The sequence below is a fragment of the Nicotiana tomentosiformis genome, chromosome 10 (genome assembly GCF_000390325.3).
Source record: "Nicotiana tomentosiformis chromosome 10, ASM39032v3, whole genome shotgun sequence".
Classification (NCBI taxonomy): domain Eukaryota; kingdom Viridiplantae; phylum Streptophyta; class Magnoliopsida; order Solanales; family Solanaceae; genus Nicotiana; species Nicotiana tomentosiformis.
This window is the reverse complement of record NC_090821.1, coordinates 78,394,724-78,417,583: the sequence shown is the minus strand read 5'-3', so window position 1 is coordinate 78,417,583 and position 22,860 is coordinate 78,394,724. Positions and strand designations below refer to the sequence as shown.

Genomic DNA, 22,860 nt, shown 5'->3' with positions numbered 1-22,860 from the left:
CGAGGTCGCGCTAGAGGCCGAGGCAGAGGTATAGCTCAGTCAAGAGCTCGAGCAGCAGCACCTATTGTAGAGCCTCAGATGGATCTTTAGGAGGAGGTTCCAGTTCAGACTGTATCGGTTGAACCAGTTCAAGTTCCAGAAAGATCCATAGCTACTCCAGTGCTTCAGGACACTCTAGTCCGTTTGAACCAGTTCAAGTTCCAGAAAGATTCATAGCTACTCCAGTGCTTCAGAACGCTCTAGTCCGTTTGGTGAGCCTAATGGAGGGTGTGGCCCAGAATGGTACATTTCCAGTGGAACCAACCGTCTCACAGGCTGGGGGAGGAGCACAAACTCCCACTACTTCCGCTCTGGCATCCGGGGCAGACAACTCTCCAGTATCAGGCTCCAGTAGCCCATCCAGTTGGGGTAGTTCAACCAATTATTGCAGCACACACCGGTGATAGGCTTGCTTTGTCTTCTAAGGCATTGTTGAGATTGGACAAGTTTACCAAGCTATTTCCAATCCATTTCAGTAGTACACCTTCTGAGGACCCACATAATTTTCTTGACCGCTGCTATGAAGTATTGCGGAACATGGGAATTTTGCTGTATTTCAGATGACGGGTTCCGCCAAGAGGTGGTGGAGAGATTATGTATTTACCAGACTAGTTGGTTCGCCTGCACTTACCTGGGAGCAATTCTCGCAGCTATTTCTGGAGAAGTTCCTTCCTATCACACTGAGAGAGGATTACCGCAAGCAGTTTGAGCGTCTCCAGCGGGGCAGCATGTCAGTCACTCAATATGAGACCCGCTTTGTGGATCTAGCCCATCATGCTCTTCTTCTACTTCCTACTGAGAGAGAGAGAGAGAGAGGGTGAAGAGGTTCATTGATGGACTCTTTCGACCTATCAAGCTACAGATGGCCAAGGAGACCGGGAGTGAGATTTCTTTTCAGACGGCTGCTAATGTCGCCAGACGGATCAAGATGGTTATTTCACAGGATAGAGGGCCAGTGCCAAATAAAAGGCCTCGTCATTCCGGTAATTTCAGAGACTCTTTATCTGGTGGCAGGGGTACTTTCAGTAGGGGAAATCCTCCCAGGCCATTTTATTCAGCACTTCAAACTTCTCACGGTGCTTCAGGGAGTCATGGCCCTTATGTTCCTTACCCTGGGCAGCCAACATTCAGTGCACATTTAGCTCCTATCAGTGCACAACCACTTTAAAGTCACTACGGTTGTTATCCGACCAGTCTGGGTCATCTTCAACTTCAACAACCACGACAGCAGGATGAGTGTTATGAGTGTGGGAACATTTGTCACATGAGGAGGTATTACCCTAGGTTGTCGAGTAACAGATCTCGGTAGGATTCTCGTGCCATCATACAGGCACCGGTTGCTTCACTGTATGCTCAACTAGCTAGAGGTAGGGGTCAGGCAGCTAGAGGTGGAGGTCAGACCATTAGAGGTGGAGGTCAGGTCGTTAGAGGTGGAGGCCAGCCGGTTAGAGGCTGTCTTAGAGACGTAGTTCAGAGTGGTAAGGTCCAGCCCCGATTCTATGCTTTCCCTGCTGGGCCTGAAGCCGAGTCATCCAACGGCGTGATCACAGGTATTGTTCCAGTTTTCCATAGAGATGCTTCAGTTTTATTTGATCCAGGATCTACTTATTCCTATGTGTCCTCCTACTTTGCTTCATATTTGGTTGTGCCTCTTGATTCTTTGAGTGCTTCTATGCACGTTTCCACGTCGGTAGGGGATTCTATCGTTGTAGATCATGTCTATCGTTTGTGTGTGGTTACTATTGGAAGTCTTGAAACCAGTGCGGATCTTCTACTTCTTGATATGGTAGATTTTGATGTCATCTTGGGTATGGACATGCTGTCACCTTATCATGCTATATTGGATTGTCACACCAAAATAGTGACCTTAGCCATGCCGAGGTTACGTCGATTAGAGTGGGAAGGAACTCATGGTCATTTACCAGCAGGGTTATTTCTGTTATGAAGGCTCGACGTATGGTCGAGAACGGGTGTCTAGCCTATTTGACTTATATTCGCGATCCCAATGCGGATGTTCCTTCTATGGACTCAGTACCAGTTGTCCGTGAATTTCCAAAAGTATTTTCTGCAGATTTACCAGGAATGCCACCCAACAGAGATATAGACTTTTGTATTGATTTGTGTCCGGGCACTCAGCCTATTTCTATTTCACCATACCGTATGGCCCTGCCAGAATTGAAACAATTGAAGGAACAACTACAAGATTTGCTTGATCAGGGATTCATTAGATCTAGTTTCTCGCCCTGGGGTGCACCAATACTATTTGTAAAGAAAAAATATGGCTATATGCGGATGTGTATATATTATCGGCAGTTGAAAAGGCCCCTATCAAAAACAAATATATGTTGCCAAGAATTGATGACTTATTCGATCAGCTTCAGGGTACCAAGGTATTTTCGAAGATCGATTTGAGATTCGATTACCATCAGTTGAAGATTAGGGCATCTGATGTCCCTAAGACAGCTTTTTGGACTCGGTATGGGCATTATAAATTCCTAGTGATGTCATTTGGGCTGACAAATTCCCCAGCATCATTTATGGATTTGATGAATCGGGTGTTCAAGCCTTATTTGGATTCCTTTGTAGTTGTGTTCATTGATGATATCTTGATTTACTCCAGCAGTCGAGAGGAGCATGAGCAGTATCTTCGGATTGTGCTTCATACTTTGAAGAATAATCAGTTATATGCTAAATTTTCAAAATGTGAATTTTGGTTAGGCTCAGTTGCCTTTTTGGGACATGTTGTATCGGTTGAAGGCATAAAAGTGGATCCTAAGAAAATTGAGGCAGTTCAGAATTGGCCTAGACCTACTTCAGCTACAGAGATCTGGAGTTTCCTGGGTTTGGCAGGATATTATCGCCGGTTTGTAGAGGGATTTTCGTCTATAACATCTTCATTGACCAAATTGACCCAGAAGGGTGTCCCATTCAAATGGTCAGACGAGTGTAAGTTGATCTTTCAGAAGCTCAAGACTTCTTTGACTACGGCGCCAGTGTTGGTACTGCCCACAGGTTCAGGATCTTATACGGTATATTATGATGCATCTCACATTGGGCTTGGTGCAGTATTAATGAAAGATGGCAGAGTGATTGCATACGCGTCGCGACAATTGAAAGTTCACGAGAAGAATTATCTTGTTCATGACTAAGAATTGGCAGCCATTGTTCATGCGATGAAAATTTGGAGGCATTACCTTTAAGGTGTCTCATGTGAGGTATTTACTGATCATCGTAGCCTACAGTATTTGTTCAAACAAAAAGATCTCAATTTGAGGCAGAGAAGATGGTTGGAGTTGTTGATAACTATGATATCACCATTTTTTATCACCCTGGAAAGGCCAATGTGGTGGCCGATGCTTTGATTAGAAAGGTTGTGAGTAGGGGTAGCCTTACGTATATTTTGGTTTGTGAGAGGCCGTTAGCTGCAGATATTTAAACTTTGGCCAATCAATTTATGAGGTTAGATGTTTCAGAACCCAGTCAGGATCTAGCCTGTACAGTCGCTCAGTATTTTTTTATATGAGCGCATCAGAGAGCGACAATATGATGATCCTCATATGCTTGTCCTAAAGGACACGGTGTGGCACGCCGCACGGTGGTTCCAAACAGGTTGATGTGGGAGATGATGGAGTTCTGCGGATGCAGGGTTGTATTTGTGTTCCTAATATGGATGGGCTTCGTGAATTAATTCTTGAAGAGGCCCATAGTTCTCGTTATTCTATTCATCCGGGTGCCGCCAAAATGTATCAAGATTTGCAGCAACATTATTGGTGGAGGAGAATGAAAAAGGATATAGTTGCATATGTAGCTCAGTGTCTGAATTGTCATCAAGTTAAGTACGAGCATCAGAGACCTGGTGGTTTGCTTCAGAAGTTAGAAATTCCTGAGTGGAAGTGGGAGCGTATCACTATGGATTTTGTTGTTGGATTCCGACGAACTCAGAGAAAGTTTGACACAATATGGGTCATTGTGGACAAGTTGACCAAGTCAGCATATTTCATTCCAGTAGCAGTTACCTATTCTTCAGAGTGGTTAGCAAAGATTTACATCCGCGAGATTGTTCACCTTCACTGTGTGCCCGTGTCTATCATTTCTGATCGAGGTACACAGTTCACCTCGGACTTCTGGAGGGTTGTACAATATGAGTTAGCACGCGGGTTGAGTTGAGTACAACATTTCATCCACAGACAGAAGGACAGTCAGAACGCATTATTCAGATATTAGAAGATATGATTCGCGCTTGTGTTATAGACTTTGGAGGTTCTTGGGACCAGTTTTTGCCACTTGCGGAGTTTGCCTATAATAACAGCTACCAGTGGAGCATTCAGATGGCTCCATATGAAGCATTATACGGGAGGCAATGTTGTTCGCCAGTTGGCTAGTTTGAACCGGGAGAGGCTCGGTTGTTGGGTACCGATTTGGTACAGGATGCCTTGGATAAGGTCAAGATTATTCAGGATACTTTGCATAGCTTAGTCTAGGAAAAGGAGTTATGATGACCGTAAGGTTTGTGACGTTGCATTCATGGCAGGAGAAAGAGTATTGCTTCGAGTTTCACCTATGAAAGGTGTAATGAGATTCGGAAAGAAGGGCAAGTTGAGCCCTAGGTATATCAGCCCTTTGAAATTCTTGAAAGGGTGGGTGAAGTAGCCTACGGGCTTGCACTACCACCTAGTTTATCAGCAGTTCATCCGGTATTCCATGTATTCATGCTCCGGAAATATCATGGTGATCCGTCTCATGTGTTAGATTTTAGCTCAGTTCAATTGGACAAAGATTTGACTTATGAGGAGGAACCGATAGCTATTCTAGCTCTGCGGGTCCATCAGTTGAGGTCTAAGAGTTATCCTTCACTTCAGGTACAATGGAGAGGTCAGCCAATTGAGGCAGCTACCTGGGAGTCCGAGTCGGACATACAGAGCAACTATCCACATCTTTTCACCAGCTCAGGTACTTCTCTAATTCCGTTCGAGGACAAATGTTTGTTTTAGAGGTGGAGAATGTGATGACCCAGAAATATTATTTAATTTAAACATTCATTTGTGTGTTTTATGAAGATGTAGGGAGCTTACCTACTATGAGTTATGTATCACCTGGATAGTTGATGTTAATATCGTTCATTTTCTAGAAATATATTGCTTATGAGGCCACTGTTAGTATTGTTTTCATATTATGTTACGTTGATTGGATTATGTATGTGTTGTTAGGATTGGTTTCTGGAACCCTCTGGCAGGTGGATAGGCCTAGTTACAAAGAAAACTCTGGCAAATTTTTTGAAAATTTTGGGAGTTAGTAAAATTCGGGAAATTGAAATGTGCGAAAGAAGAGATAAGTTATGTTATGTGTTAGGGGGCGGACTCTACTTCTCATTCGAGGACTATTAACATGATGGACACCTATTGGATATGATAATAAGTGTACGAGGTATAGTATAAGTGATATGGGGTCTAAGGAAAGTCCTAAGTCTAAGCCAAGTTGGAAAATTTCATAATAGACTAAAGTTCCAAATGAGTACGCACAAGACCAAATTTTGGACGAGCATATCTACATATATATAAGGAGTGATGTGATGTATAACCTATCAAATGAAATATATTCGAGTCTAGGTTATTGTATGCTTATTGTCTTATAATTTCATATTAATTGTTGTATTTATTGGAGTACTTTCTTTTATAAGAATTGGTAAATGAATATATTGAAGGAGCGGGTTGCAAGCCGCAACGGAAAAAAAAGTGAATATATCGGAGGAGCAGGTTGCACGCCGCAACAAAATTGATTGAAATGAATATATTGGAGGAGCGGGTTGCACACCGCAACAGAATTGATTAAAATAAATATATTGGAGGAGCGGGTTGCACGCCGCAACAGAATTGAATATGAATATATTGTGGGATCGGGTTGTACGCCGCAACGGAAACTGATTAAAATAATAATTGGTTATGACTGCCGAGTTGGCTTTAAATGTTGAAAAGAGACACCTGTTTTATTTATATTATTGTTGTTATTATTGTTATTGCGTACAGGTTAATGTATGTGACCTGCCTTAGCCTCGTCACTACTTCGTCGAGGTTAGGAACTTACTGGGTACATGGGGTCGGTTGAACTCATACTACACTGTGCACTTCTTGTGCAGATACTGGAGTTGGTCCCAGCAGCGTATAGTAGATTTGCTCGGATTCAGCTATTCGCAAGAGACTTGAGGTATAGTTGCATGGCATTCGCAGTTCTGAAGTCCTCTTCCACTTTATCATAGTTGTGTATTTCTTTCAGACAGCTTTATTTTCATTCAGACCTTTATTTGTATTATTCTAGTAGCTCGTGCACTTGTGACACCAATTTTGGGGTGGTATTTAGATCTCGCTATTATTATGGATTATTCACTACATTTCAAACCTCACTTCCTCATTTTCTTATTTGTTATTAATTAATTTAAAATTATTTAAAATTGGCTAATATTATTCTAACATTGGCTTGCCTAGCAAGTGAAATGTTAGGCGTCATCAAGATCCCGAAGGTAGGAATTTTGGGTCATGACAAATTGGTATCAGAGCACTAGGTTACATAGGTCTCACAAATAACGAGCAAGCTTAATAGAGTCTGAAGGATCGGTATAGAGATGTATGTACTTATCTCTCAGAGGCTATGAAGTTTAGGAACAATATCACTTCTTTCTTATTCTGTCGTGCGATTTTATTCTGTCATCGATGATTGAACCATTCTATTCTTATTCTCTCGTAGATAGCGAGAACGCGTAATACATCTATCGACGGACAAGGGCCAGAGCCCCCAGTGGCAACTATGACCAGGGGTAGAGGTCGAGGCCGAGGTCGCACTAGAGGCAGAGGCAGAGGTAGAGCTCAGTCTAGAGCTCGAGCAATAGCACATGTTGTAAAACCTTAGGTGGATCTTCAGGAGGAGGTTCCAGTTCAGCAGTACCGGTTAGACCACCATCTATTATGACCCAACTAACCACCAGCTAATTACTACTCACTTTCTTTTGGACTGATGGATCTTGTAATATTATTGTTATTTGACGAATTATAGTGGCTAGAAATTGTGTTATTAGCAGTTGATATTAAAATATAGGGTTATGATTTTAGGATAGTGTATTATGTAGTTCATTATAAAAATAATAATTTTATGCCAAACTTATCTATATTTAGGACTATGGTTTGTGGCGATGATAATGAATGTGATCGATGAAGGTTCTGCATATACAGGATTAGCAAGTTTGTTCGTTTGGTATTGTTGGGTATTTTTGATAATTTTTAGAACTTATGGATATAAATCACATTTCATGTATTTTCAAAAAAAAGTGAAATATGTTTTCAAAAATTATGTCCAAACAGTTTTCATCTTCAAACCAAACTAACACGTTGATCCTGGCCGCAGCCAACAGTAAAGTGACAAAAATTGCACACATGTTCGACTGAAGAATATTTACTGAATAGAACTCGTGCACTAGCCTCAAAACATATCAGTGAAAGTTCAAAATGAAAGAAACAGACGGGAAAAAGTAGAACAAAGCTTGGCCTGTAATTTCAAGCTGGAGACCCCCATGTTAAAACAAGAAACAATGTAAACATTGAGAAAAAGGGATAAACTTGATTAAGAATTACAACACTTGCCTCTTCAATTTCTATAACTATTTCCCTCAAGGGAAGTGAAAAAGGAGAGAAAAACAAAAAGAATGAGTTACAAATGCAAGTTAAGGGCAAGAAAGAAACGTCTAACTGATCATGCTACTGCCTTCTTCCTAACGAAACGCTCTAAAGATTTTGGAAGCTGAGTTTCGTCAGTGAGTTTCCTTTTCTTGGAGAATTCATTCATATGTTGCTCCAGGAACGGCTTCTTAGCTTTCTCAACAGCTTCTTGCTTCTTCTTTGAAATCTTACTCGGCTTGCTTCTACCTTTTGTTTTCTTCTTCATAGGCATACTTTTAGCTTCCTCAATAGCAACTTCCATTTCAGCTTCTTTATCCTCCTTTGTTGGCTGTTCCTTCTTTCTTGTTGACCTCACTGTACCAATCTTTGTAGGATCTAAACATGATAGTCTCTGGAGGAAGCTTGTCAAGAAGAGATCGGACTTCCTTCTCTCTCCTTTGTTTAGATGTTTCGAATGGATTTGCCACCCAAGAATCGAAGTTGGGTTCTCCGGATCCTGGAATTAAGATAGAAGACCAACCCATGGAATGCCCTATGCACAGAACGTCTTCATATGGTCTGAACGCCACCCTCTTTACTTGGTATCCTTTCGCAATAGAATGATTCATATAACGACTATAATTCTGAGATCCAGAAAGATCTTCAAAAACTTGTACGAAAGATCCGGTTACAATAGCAAGTAAACCTTTTTGACTAAAATCCAAGGCCTTGCAATGTCCTGGTAAGGTTTGGAGAACCTCAAACTTCCTCAAATCCCAAATCCTTATTTTCCTCTCCATACCAGCGGTTTCCATTAGATGGCCGTTAGAATGGAATGCAAGAGCATGCTGACTGTTCCACCAGAATGGCCGACAGCAACCACACCGTACGGCCCAGGCCAGTTCGAAAATTACCTACCATCTGTCCAGTAGTAACATCCTGATAATGGAGCTGACCAAATTTGTCTATAGAAGCCAAAAGAAAGTGATTCCTTAAGAACTGAAGCTTTAGCACAGCACCATGTTCCTAGAGTTTTAAGGAAAGAGCATAAGCGAGCACCATTTTTACTTAATAATTGGCTAAAAACCTATGAATCGGAATGCAAAACAGATGAGCATGCATTTGTTTCAACAACAACATCCTAAAATAGCAATCGGCCACATGGAATCCATAAATATTTATTTTCTGGGGCAGTTAATTATAAAAGATTAAACGGGTCAAACTAACCTTCAGGCAAGGGAGCTCTGTGCCATCTCTATTGTATATATACGGGTACCTGTGACATGCCAGATATTTAAATTTAGAAACGAAATCTGCCAAATTTGTGATGGACATGGGAATGAAAGTATGGTGATTGGTGAGATGTGGAATATAATTAAAAGAACATGCACAAAATTGCTGATAAAAGTATTGAGCTTCACATAGGATCCAGCAGTAAAATTCAAGTTGATGGAAAGCGAAGAATATGCTAGAACAAGTTCATCCGAAAGTCATCCATTTTATTTACAGTCCAAACCAACTTTGAGATCTATGTGAACTTTTAAGAAGAGCGTAGGAACTTATATAATCTTTATACCCTGGGAAACATAACCAAAGGATGAGAGTTCCTTTGCAACCCATCTTATAACACATTACAATCAAGAAATTTGGACATAAAACGTGTCACGACTCAAAATCCATTAAAGGTCGTGATGGCGCCGGATACCGCTGTCACGCAAGCCAAAAATAAATACTTAATTTGGTTCTCATTTTTTTTAATATTTCTATAATCATGTTTCCTTCAATTAAATAGTAAAGGATGGAGTTTACAAAATAAATAATAATATCTTTAAAAAAAATTTAATACAGTGCAATCTATAATTCGCCCAAAATCCGGTATCACAAGTGCATGAGCATCAACTAAGAATATAAAATAAAATACAACATCTGTCCGGAATACAAGTTGGACAGGAAAATACAAATACTCTGAAAGTGACTCTGCCGGCTGCAGACTAGTAACGTGGAATGCAACTCACCTAAGTCCCCGCAATAACCGCGCCTCTGCGCCCACAAGGCCACTAGACATATATGCACCTACACAAAAATGTGCAGCAAGTGTAGCATGAGTACGTAAATCAACGCATGCCCATTAAGTATCCCGCCTAACCTCGAATAAGTAGTGACGAGGGGTCAACTCCGACACTTACTAAGGGCCAACAATATGATAATATGAAATTCTGATTAAACAAGATATATATATATATATATATATATATATATATATATATAACAATAAAACTCAAAACAAGAAATAACTGAACAAGTATTCAGAAATATTTAAGAGCTTGAATCACTTCCTTCCTTTAAAACATATGATCACACAAACAATGAATTTATACTGATTATGAAAGGAACTTCCAGTTCTATTATCACACACGAATACCACCGAGGACGTTCGGCCCGATCCAACTTAAATGTAAATTGTGCACTGCCGAGGGTCGAACGACGTGAACTATAGATGCATCTATTACCCCGCTCGTGAATCATACATGCGACGCGGTCAAATATAAATTTATCAATAAATCATAACTTTTTCTTGATCCTTTTCAAAATAAAGACAATCCAACTTGAAGCTTTTAAATCTTTAAAATCCTGACTTAGTTCCATTTGATACAATTAACAAATATAATCAAATAACGATGTCCACAAAGCATGGTGTAAACCAAAAACTACCCGGACATAAACAGGAATAGTAGTTACCTACAGACTCTCATTACTTCGTGCGTACGTAGCCCCCACAAATAATAACACATATTAATTAAGTTCACCTATGGGGTAAATTCTCTCTTACAAGGTTAGAAAGGAGACTTATCTCGCTCTGAAATTCCATAACCGACTCCCAAGCCCTTCCAATAACTCAAATCGATGCCCAATCCTCCAAATCTAGTCCATAAACGTGCAAATCCATAAATACACACTCTAATACTTATTATCATCCAATTTATAACAAATTCCTAACTCCGCCTGAAAAGTCGATAAAATCACCCTCGGGCTCGCGTACCCGGATTTCAAAAATTTTCAAAGATAAACCTTACCCATATCACCATGAACTCAAATATACAATTTATTCCAAATTTCATGTCCAATTTCGTGGTCAAAACCCAAAATATCGATTTCTAGGTTTTTCTACCAAAAATCCCAAATTTCTACGAATTTAAAGTCTAAATCCATCTGTAAACCAAGTACTTAACTTGCAATAGGTGGGAATCACTTACCTTGCATAGGATGGCAAAAATACTCCCTTGAAGAGCTCCAAATATCGCCCAAGCCGTGTGGAAAATGGGTGAAATGAACCCAAACCCAGCTTTAAAACATTCTGCCCAGCCACGATATCCGCTTCTGCGGCTAGCCAACCGCACATGCGGCTCCGCATCTGTGGAAATAACCTCGCAAATACGATTTTCTCCCTTAGCCGGCTTGTCCTCTTCTGCGATCACTGGCTCGCTTCGGCGAGACCGCTTCCGCGGTGCATGTGCCGCACCTGCGCCCATAGACCGCTCATGCGTTGCCAACTTCGCACCTGCGCCTTCGCAAGTGCGCCCAAATGTTCAGCACCTTCAGTTTCTGACCAACCTCCTATCCTTCGCACCTGCGACTCATGGCTCGCATCTGCGAGGTTGCACATGCGGCCCTTGTCACGCAGGTGTGATTGCATCAGGTATCAGCTGCCTCAACATTACATCCAAGTCCAACATACGATCCGTTAACCATTCAGAATCCACCCGAGGCCCTCGGGACCTCAACCAAATATACCAACACATTCCAAAACACATCACGAACTTAGTCAAGCCTTTAAATCATATCAAACAATGCTAAAAATACGAATCACCATCCAATTCAAACTTAGTGAACTTTGAAACTTCAACCTCTACAATCGATGCCGAAACCTAACAAATCACGTCCGATTGACCTCAAATTTTGCACACAAGTCACATTCGACATTACAGACCTACTCCAATTTCCAGAATCAAAATCCGACCCTAATACCAAAAAGTCCACTTCCGGTCAAACTTCTCAAAAACCTTCAAATTTCTAACTTTCGCCAAATGACCCCAAAATGACCTACGGACCTCCGAATCCACATCCGGACACGTTCCCAATGCCAGAATCACAATACGGAGCTATTTCCAGACTCAGAAATCCCAAACGGACATTGATAGCATTAAAATTCACTCCAACCCAAATTTATGAAATCCTTCCAAAATGCCAACTTCCCTAATAGGCGTCGAAACGCTCCCGGATCATCCAAAACCCGATCCAGACATACGCCCAAGTCCAAAATCATCATACGAACCTGTTGGAACCTTCCAATCCCGATTCCGAGGTTGTTACTCAAAAATCACACTTTAGTCAATCCTCCAACTTAAAATTTTCGAAACGAGAATTTTCTTTCTAAACCAACTCCGAATTTTCTGAAATTCGATTGCGACCACACGTACAAGTCATAATACTTAAAGTAAAGCTTCTCAGGGACTCAAATCGCTGAACGACACGCTAGAGCTCAAAACGACCGGTCGAGTCGTTACATTCTCTCCCACTTAAATATACGTTCGTCCGCTGACGTGCTAAGAACTGCTCTGGAGTTGCCTGAAATCGATATTTAACACCTCGTGCACCTACCCGTGCTACCACAACCCAGTTGAGCACATTAGCTCGAGCAAACCCGAGAATCCTCCCTTTTATCTACTCAAATAAGCCTTAAAGCCAAATTCCAACACCTGAAATCCTCTACCAGGCCTGTTTCCAACATACGAACATCGTGTCCATCACTACATGATGCACCAATACATGATTGCATACCTTTACTGAATTCATACCATGTACCGTGTAACTCACATGACTATAATAACAACCTCTGACAACAATAGCCGAAATCCCACGAATATGATGCTCCCAACACACCTCATGACACATATAAGTCTTGTTCCCACTCTTGAAATGCTACGACAGAGAAGATGTGTATAACTCATAGCCACCTGCCGAATTACAATTTATGGAATCTCTCCTCCCGACAAGAACCATTACCTCATTCTGGACCGAATATCAATATTTACTCTTTAATATGCTTTATATAAATCTAATCACACTGATCCCAGATCCAAACATCTGGTCTCACCCAGTACAAGTCATTCCGGCAATAAGCCACCACAAACACTACCAAAGGTCTCATATGATGCCACCATGTGCCAACAATCCATAAACTCGAATGTGGTACATAAGGAAAAACGAACTCTAGAAAGAGCTACTCAACTCACGTAGCTAATTAAACAACCGAAAGGATGTTATGAACCTTCCTCAGGAAATGAGAAGCAAAACACACAAGAATAGGAATAGGGAACTGTACACAACATCACACTGTTGCGGCGTGCCACCCGATCCAATCAACATATCCATGGCAGTGTTCCACCCGATCCACACATAATTATCTAAAGAAGACACATCGAGTCATCATACACACGAAATGCCCGAATATCAACCATAAGCGCGCCAAGTGCATAATATAAATCCTGGGGAGACGAGTAGCGTCACGCACTACAAAACTCAAGCACCACTAAGGTGAGATATATGACCTGCTTCTCGAGAGCCATCCTACTCACATAATACCACAAACCATACGGGATCTCAATACGAGTGCGAATAATCAAAATACCTTACAACCCACTTGGTATAATATAGATTACACGGGATAGCTACGACAGAAATAACATCCAAGCGCTGATGACCCTTCTGAAAGCAACGCTATGCTGAGATGAGCATATCCGACCTGATATATATCCCACGTTCACATTTAGATCCATCCACGGACTTCAAACCGATTCTGATCATACCATGCTTGACTAAATAGCCTCGCAAGGACCCACAATGACCTATTCACGACACATAAAAATATTTGTCAAATCCGAAATGAGCTTCCATATTCCACAACCAAATGAACCGAGTGCCCTTCAGGCATAAATTCTCACATTAGCGATAGTACCACAATCTCCATACTTGGTTTTAAATCTTTAACCAATCAAGTGACTACATGTCACACTTATACAATCTTCCCGTGGGATACACTCCCATGACCTTCTGCACCAGGTAACAAGTCTGCACCGGTCACACTAATGGTGTAAAGCAAATCAAGAAGCTGTAATTCAGTACACAAAGCCTCTTACACAGGACACCGATCTCGGGTACTAAGGACAATACCAGCTTACTCTAAACATCTGAATTATTTCCTGCTTATCCGAGCTCGTGACATTCTTGTCGACATCAACTGCAAACTTGATCCTCAATTTTCAATTCTCATGCCGCTCACTGCACCTAACATACCAATACGCAAGAGTACAAGAATTTTATCAAAACTACCGAACCACCAATAGGGTACACACTTCATCATATAGAAACTTTTCACTTAACTCATTTCAGGAGAACCATTGCCACACGTGACTAAATTCCCATAACCGCAGAAAATATAAACCTCGAGTGGTGGTTTAAACCACCATAATTATTTCGGGCTCCATCTACACATAACAGACCATAATACTCGCATGCCTCCAAATAAGATCAATTACGGCAGCCGTCAAACCTCGCACGTACCGCCACAAATCACAAGTATACTTAACACGCTAAAGGAACTGATCATTGACATCATCATGCTAATTTAACCATTGCTAATCGAATCCGGCTTCTTCTAATTTACTTTGGGCTTCCTTAGAAATAACAACAGTTCCTTTATCAATATAACGAACTCAACCCACACTCATCCTGAGTGACCTCATTTCACGAGACCACATTGTCTCCAAAACCCCACGAACCATCTCATGCCCTCCTTGTGTGCATATTCGCGTCTTTAACTGGTACACCCATTCTGAAAAATCCCTCTATAAATCCGAAGTTATTTTCTCTCATTCATCCAATGCCACAACGCAAACCGAAGATAACGTAGAACACTCCAAGCCACTTTTCATAATCCGCTGCAAAAGCCCAATACTTAACCATACTACTGGCTCGAAATCCTTAGGCATCGCATTTTGAACCCACTAGAACCATTATTGAAGGTCATCCACTCTGATTTGTTCCCAATCATGATCGAACTCCAAGGCCCTGCTGGCACATAAACACCATCTCAAAGAAGCACCTTGCTAAATCACGTTCCTTGTAACTCACCTCTACCCGAAGCATAAACTCGGAGTCTTCCCAAAGCCTGGACATGAATAGATAAGACCAATTGTAGCACACATTCCTCAAATCCTTGGCTCAGATCAGTACTGATGTTCTCTTTCTTTAGTCGTAATAACCCACCAACATGCCGATAACCAGAAACCTCACAAGTAGATAACCATGCAATCCAATCATAGACGGGGGAGGGGGGCTCTCCCACTTAGCTTGAAGCTACCATTGCATAACTCTGGAATCTACCAAGCTTCCTTCTTACTTACTAACATGACCTTGCGCAATCGACCCGCCAAATTCCTCGAAATCTTCTTGCTAACCATTTCATGAACGCCTTGAATCACTAGCCACATTTACATATTTGACCTCTTACCGGATAGCCAGTAAAATTCTTCGTAGAAGTTTCATCAACACCACGCAACAGTTAACCTGCTCACCAGAAATAACCCACATGTGGAAATTCCATGCTGACATCTTCCAACAACGCTTCACTGAGTACAATTACTATGAAATCCTTAAACCATCTTGAACTCGTACTCATTCACCAGCAGTACAAGCCCGTTCACTCCCCATTGACATCAACTAAACGTGCGACGATACATTCCAATCCAAAGTCGTGTTGTATCCTTCTTCATATCATGCAGCTCTTTTTCGTCGTATCCAACCCTTCTCCGTATAGCAGCCAATATTCCAAATTAAGTTCGTAGACTTAGTCACTGTCCACCATGAGTTCCAAATCACTCTAAACTTTTCCCAAGGCGTATAGTCATCCTACCACAGAACCCATATGCTACTCTGCCACTCTCCCACTTTGGTCAACCCCTCTCCTTTAAGCAGCTACTCAACCTCTGATTCTCACACTTGGCCTTCTAGAATTTTAACCACCGCAAGACACCTCCCGCACGTTCTTTCTCATCCTTCGCTGCCCAGTTGTTGCCTTAAATCAAAATCTATCTATGGAGAACTTGAACGAATCGATCACTACCAACTTTAAACCTTTCCGAAGATCATCTTCCTTGAGCCCTCAACACCCAGACCATCGATTAAGTCCTAAACCACTGCACACTGCGATCTTTGACAGTCATTTCCCCGGCACTGTTTCACACCACCCTGCCCAAAGGCAAATTGATGAAGACCATAACACCGGCAAACTTAACATATTTAATCCAGGGCGACGACACCACATCACAGATGAAAATTCCACCATGCTCGAAATACCAAGTCTCGTTACTCCGTCAATCCAAACTTGAACATTCATAGTCCGATTGCCTTTCCTTCGCCGGAAATAAAATACTGGATCTCTTAAGCATGCACTGAGTAAACCTCCTTTCCAAGTCATTCACTGCTTCGACGCATAGACAAGCATCCTACCATTACACAAACATGGTGCGATAGCAACACACGAATCATCATAATAATCGATGCCAAATCTCAAATCCTTAGGAAATGTTGATACTGAGATGCAATGATAGAACGGCCTTCCGCGAGGCGACGACAATAGCCCAACCAAATTAGCAGGGATAAACATCCTGCACCACATTTGTAGTACCATTAAAATCCCTCGATTCCCAATTTATAACAAGCGCTTCACGTCGCATAAGACTAAATAGGAAGGGAATGAAGGGATAAGCCTCAAAAGAATCGAATCGCACAATGAGGAATCAAGAAGGGAAGTGCTCCTAACAGTCTTATAGCCTCTTCGAAGATAAGTACATACGTCTCCGTACCGATCCGCAAGACTCTACTAGACTCGCTCATGACTCGTGAGACCTAATTGAACCTAGTGCTCTAATAAAGCAAATCAAGAAGCTTAGGGTCTTGCTCTTTAAAAAAATTCCAATATAGTGCAATCCATAATTCGCCCAAAACCCGGTGTCACAGGTGCATGAGTATCAACTAGGAATATAAAATAAAATATAACATCTGTCCGGAATATAAGTTGGACAGGAAAATATAAATATTCTAAAGGAGACTCTGCTGGTTGTGGACTCGTAACGTAGAATGCAGCTCACCTAAATCCCCGCAATAACTGCGCCTCTGCGCCCACAAGGCCACTAGACATATATGCACCTATACAAAAACGTGCAGCAAGTGTAGCATGAGTACGCAAATTAACGCATACCTAGTAAGTATCCCGCCTAACCTCGAAGAAGTAGTGACGAGGAGTCGACTCCGACACTTACTAAGGGCCAACAACATGATAATATGAAATTCTGATTAAGCAAGATATATACATAACAATAAAACTCAGGACAAGAAATAACTGAACAAGTCTTTAGAAATATTTAAGAGCTTGAATCACTTCCTTCCTTTAAAACATATGATCACACAAACAATGAATTTATACCGATTATGAAAGGAACTTCCAGTTCTATTATCACACACGAATACCACTGAGGACATTCGGCTCGATCCAACATAAATGTAAATTGTGCACTGCCGAGGGTCGAACGATACGAACCATAGATGCATCTATTACCCCACTCGCGGATCATACATGCGACGCGGTCAAATATAAATTTATCAATAAATCATAACTCTTTCTTGATCCTTTTCAAAATAAATACAATTCAACTTGAAGCTTTTAAATTCTTTAAATACTTGACTTAGTTCTATTTAATACAATTAACAAATATAATCAAATAACGGTGTCCACAAAGCATGGTGTAAACCTAAAACTACCCAGTCATCAACAGAAATAGTAGCTACGTACGAACTCTCGTCACTTCGTGCGTACGTAGCCCCCACAAATAATAACACGTTCACCTATGGGGTAAATTCCCTCTTACAAGGTTATAAAGGAGACTTATCTCGCTCCGAAATTCCAGAACCGAATCCCAAGACCTTTCAATAACTCAAATTGATGCCCAACTCTCCAAAGCTAGTCAATAAACATGCAAATCCATAAATACACACTCTAATAATTATTATAATCCAATTTATAACAAATTCCTAACTCCGCTTGAAAAGTCGATAAAATCACCATCGGGCCCACGTGCCCGGATTGCAAATATTTTCGAAGATAAACCTTACCCATATCACTATGAATATTCCAAATTTACAATTTATTCCAAATTTCATGTCCAATTTCGTGGTCAAAATCCAAAAATATCCATTTCTAGGTTTTTCTACCAAAAATCCCAAATTTCTACAAATTTCAAGTCAAAATCCATATGTAAAGTGTAAATCAAGTACTTAACTTACAATTGGTGGAAATCACTTACCTTGCATAGGATGGCGAAAATACTCTCTTGAAGAGCTCCAAAAATAGCCCAAGCCGTGTGAAAAATGGGTGAAATGAACCCAAACCCAGCTTTAAAACATTCTGCCCAGCCACAATTTTCGCTTCTGCGGCTAGCCAACTGCACCTACGGCTCCGCATCTGCGGAAATAACCTCACAGATGCAGTTTTTCCCTTAGCCAGCTTGTCCGCTTCTGCGATCAACGACTTGCTTCTGCGAGACCGCTTCCGCGATGCATGCGCCGCACATGCGCCCATAGATCGCTCTTGCGTTGCCAGCTTCGCAGGTGAGTCCAAATATTTCGCACCTGCGGTTTCTGACCAGTCTCCTCTCATTAGCACCTGCAACTCGTGGCTCGCACCTATGACCTTTTTCATGCAAGTGCGATTGCACCAGGTATCAGCTGCCTCAGCATTTCATCCAAGTCCAACACTCGATCCGTTAACTATCTGGAATCCACCCGAGACCCTCGGGACCTCAATCAAATATACCAAAATGTCCCAAAACATATCACGAACTTAGTCATGCCTTTAAATCACATCAAACAATGCTAAAAACACGAATCACACTCCAATTCAAACTTAGTGAACTTTGAAACTTCAACCTCTATAATCGATGCCGAAACCTAACAAATCACGTCCGATTGACCTCAAATTTTGCACATAAGTAACATTCAACATTACGGACCTACCCAAACTTCCAGAATCGGAATCCGACCCCGACACCAAAAAGTCCACTTCCGGTCAAACTTCTCAAAAACCTTCAAATTTCTAACTTTCCCAAATGACCCCAAAATGACCTACGGACCTCCGAATCCACATCCGGACGCGCTCCCAATGCCAGAATCACCATACAGAGCTATTCCCAGACTCAGAAATCCTAAACGGACATCGATAGCATTAAAATGCACTCCAACCCAAATTTATGAAATCCTTCCAAAATGCCAACTTCCACAATAAGCGCCGAAATGCTCCCGGATCATCCAAAACTCGATCCGGACATACGCCCAAGTCCAAAATCATCATACAAACCTGTTGGAACCTTCCAATCCCTATTCCTAGGCCGTTTACTCAAAAATCACACTTTAGTCAATCCTCCAACTTAAAGTTTCCAAAAAGAGAATTTTCTTTCTAAACCAATTCCGAATTTCCCGAAATTCAATTCCGACCACACGTACAAGTCATAATACTTGAAGTGAAGTTGTACAGGGCCTCAAACTGCTGAACGATTATGGCTCAACTCGACCGGTCGGGTCGTTACAAAATGTGTCTTACTTCTTTTGAGAAGCAGCAAAAAATTGTTCATTATGCAAGAATATTACATCACGCACCGTTTTCCTGACCTGGAATAGAAGCAGAAGCTATAAGTACACCTGAGCCTCAAAAAGTGGTGAGGAACTCCTTAATGCAAATGTAGTACAAGATATTATTTCAACAACATGTTATAAGATAAAATGATATTGGCACTTATTCATTTGATAAACTAAGTGATGCATGTGATAATATAATTAATGATACCAAGTTGTCTAATTCTTCATGCTAAGATTACTCCATACTAAACCAGATTATTATATGTTACAGCCGGTGGGATCCTTGAAAACCCTAGAAGTAATTTGACACCCTAGAAGGTTAACAAAGACAACTTGATACATGCAATTTAACCTAGGTTTTCTGCAGCTGAGTTTAATGGGGAAAAAATATACTGTAGATGCCTAGAAATTTAAGCTAAACTATCTAAATACATGCTAGACACCTTCTCAGCCTTCACAGCAGCTGTTGCAGATTTTCCATATAACTCTTCTTTCACAGCAATCTGACCCTTTAATTTTTTGTCCTCCAATGCCTGCAAATTACTAAAAACAGCTCTTTAACATATGATTATCAACGAAAAGAAAAACTAACCAGAACCAGAGTTAAGCGAAAAGCAAGTTTAGAAGTCTTAACAAACTTCAGTACCTCCAAATTTGCTCCTTCACCTCTAAGGTATTTCTTTACTTTCATATCCATCTCTTCAGAAATGACCTGCCAATCAAGATATCAAAAAGAATCACAAGGCAGTAGAGTAAGAAAAAGAGTGTAATTGGTCAAGTTTCTTTTTATTCACAGTGATATTTGGTACTTCTAATCAAGAAATTTTATGTCTAATAATCAAATTTAATCCTTTTGATCCTATGACTATTTGGTTCCAAACGCACAGAAAACACGCATTCCCCTTTTTTCGGGACAGAATAATACCCCTCCCCAGCCTGCCCCGCCCCACCTTCTCTTTTCACTAGGTTAAACATGTCTGGATATTCTAAAGTTTCAACATGTCATAACTTAAGTTTCTAACACTAAGATCTAATATTATTGTAAAGGAAGCAAAGTCCATAAAAATGCTTAACAATAAACACACAACACGATTCCTCTTCTCAATATAGGCATAAAGCAAACAATCCTACTTGGTGTTGATAATAATCAGGATTGCCATACGGATCCTATAGTTTAACCCAACTCAACCAAAAATTAAAGAGTATAGGATAGTGGCCAAATACGAATGCCAGTAAGTAACAGAAACTTCAAAATTGGCCTGTTTCATTTAGATTATGAAATTGATTCTGATTCAGATAATTTGGAAAATTAATCAGTTCAAACAAAAATTCATTATTTGCTAAAATCTGATTATTTTCACACAAAACCACATACTGATTCTAATGAAGAAAATCATTCCACCACTTATAACATTTAAATCAAATAAAGAAAATCCAAAAATAAAATTCAGGGAATGAAGCATCTCGTGTGTGTGGAATGCAAGTAAAAATACAACATTACACATCAACCCGCTTAAATAAGAAACTAGCTAATAATCGGTCACGTTTACATAAAAATAACTTTCTTCTTATTCAATTCATCTAGTTGATACATAAAGATGAAAATTTCTAATTTTGAATGGCAAAGAACAAATCACTTCTTCATTTACCCCATTTTGTCTGTAAATTCAGAAAGTAACAAATTTTTTGTTTGTGAAATACATCTAATTAATACATAAAGATGCAGAACTTCTAATAGTGAGTGACCAAGAACAAAGTTTCGCAATTCCTGACTTTAAAATGTAACTTTTTCAGCTACCCGTTACGTCATTTTATATGTAATTTGAAAAGTAATATAAAAACCCACCACAACAGGATCATTAAAATAAATTTTATACCAGCTAATAATCAGTCACAACAACTATGTCTCGGTCCAAAGGCGGAGCCAAGGTTCTAAATTTTGGAACGACGACTTCAAATGCTAATAATTGAGTTCTAATTTTTAATATCTGTACATAATTAACGAATTTCTTAACATAAATACATTATTCAAGCAAAATCTACTGGATTCGACCAAACCCTTAACCGAGCTTCTAGCTCGGCCCCTGCACTCAGTTTCAAACAAGTTGAGATCGGCTATATGAATCATCACTTCTTCGTTTATGCTTAACTTGTGTAGCTAATAAATTAACTTTCTTCTTATTCAATACATCTAATTTATTATACATAATATGCAAAATTTCTAATAGTGAGTGACCAAGAACAAATTTTTCTCAATTCATGATTCAAAATAGCAACTTTTTTAGCTGCCCTTTACACCATTTTGTATGTAAATTTGAAAAAGTAATTTTAAAAACTCACCTCATCAGTAACGGTCTTACTTTTTCTCGGAGTTATTTTCTCCACTTTTACCACCATTTTCTCGCTTGAAAATTTTCTCCAAAGCTTTATAAATATTAATAAATATCTAAAGACTAATAAAGGGAAAATAAATTAGGTGGAGAAACTTGGAAGTTTATGGTGGTGCTCTGCCGTCGAAGGTTCGCCGGAAATTGGGGATGGCACAAAAGGGTTTAGGGTTTTAGGTTTTGAGGTATGAGTCCTTTTGTCCATCTCTTTCTATTTAGACAAAAATATTTTAAAGATTTGATTAAAAGTATCACTTTTATAAAAACGAAGGGGCTAAAATATTATAATCAAGTATCATTTGGGGAAATTTGAAAATTATCACATAATCGGGCTATTTTATTTTATTTTATTGGTTTTTAGTATGTTTATCAAAATTTTCAAAAATGTCTCGCACATTTAAAACTTGTTGATTACTTTATTTGAGTTAAACAAAGTGTTAAAAGTTAGACTATGAATGCGTTTAAGAAAATAAACTATAAAAATATCACAAGAAATATCAAGGACAAACTCGGATTCCCCCTTATAAAAGATGGAATTAGCGATATAAAGGATTTAGAGTTTTTGAATACGTTCGAAGTCGAGCTCGACTTCAACTTGATAGATTAGGTTTGGAACATGGCGACCATGGACTGAAGGTCGACCTCGAGTTTCACCGAGCTAGAACCTGAGGTTGAAAAGCCTACCTTCGAGGAAAATTGAGTCAGGTGTCGATCTTAACCTCGAACGAGCTCGGGGATAACTAACAGAAGACCAAAATATTCGCGACCGGACGGATATTACGGCGAGAATATCGGCACGAATCAGTAAGGAACTTGTAATCAGCAAATCAAGAGATTTTTACCTTTTATAGAAATGTACCTAGAATATGACTCATCTACTATATAGAAGAGGTCTGATAATTCATTAAAAATGTTGAAACACGCATCCTTAAGAAATATACTGTTATTCCTAGTTCTTATTATCTCATCATTATGTTTCGGTATCGATTAAAGCATTTTTGACTCAAAGGTGATCAACATTCAAGGCTAAGATTGTTCAACTT

General features: G+C 40.1%; 1 protein-coding gene and 1 pseudogene across 1 annotated transcript; one reads left to right on the top strand and one right to left on the bottom strand.

The window, feature by feature from the left end:
• Positions 1-901: 901 nt before the first annotated feature.
• On the top strand, positions 902-1,984 carry LOC138900441 (uncharacterized). The gene is made up of 2 exons (XM_070187185.1): positions 902-1,141; positions 1,370-1,984. Exons 1-2 carry the CDS (start codon positions 902-904, stop codon positions 1,982-1,984), a joined length of 855 nt encoding a protein of 284 aa, XP_070043286.1.
• A 5,640-nt stretch (positions 1,985-7,624) lies between these two features.
• On the bottom strand, positions 7,625-19,772 carry LOC104102775 (probable U3 small nucleolar RNA-associated protein 7; annotated as a pseudogene).
• Positions 19,773-22,860: the final 3,088 nt, after the last annotated feature.

What these genes read in the sequence shown, in the direction of transcription:
- LOC138900441 (XM_070187185.1), top strand. Translation starts at nt 902, where the DNA reads ATGGCCAAGGAGACCGGGAGTGAGATTTCTTTTCAGACGGCTGCTAAT. An exon ending in CAGGGAGTCATGGCCCTTAT is followed by an intron (nt 1,142 to 1,369) that starts GTTCCTTACCCT and finishes GCCATCATACAG; the next exon opens with GCACCGGTTGCTTCACTGTA.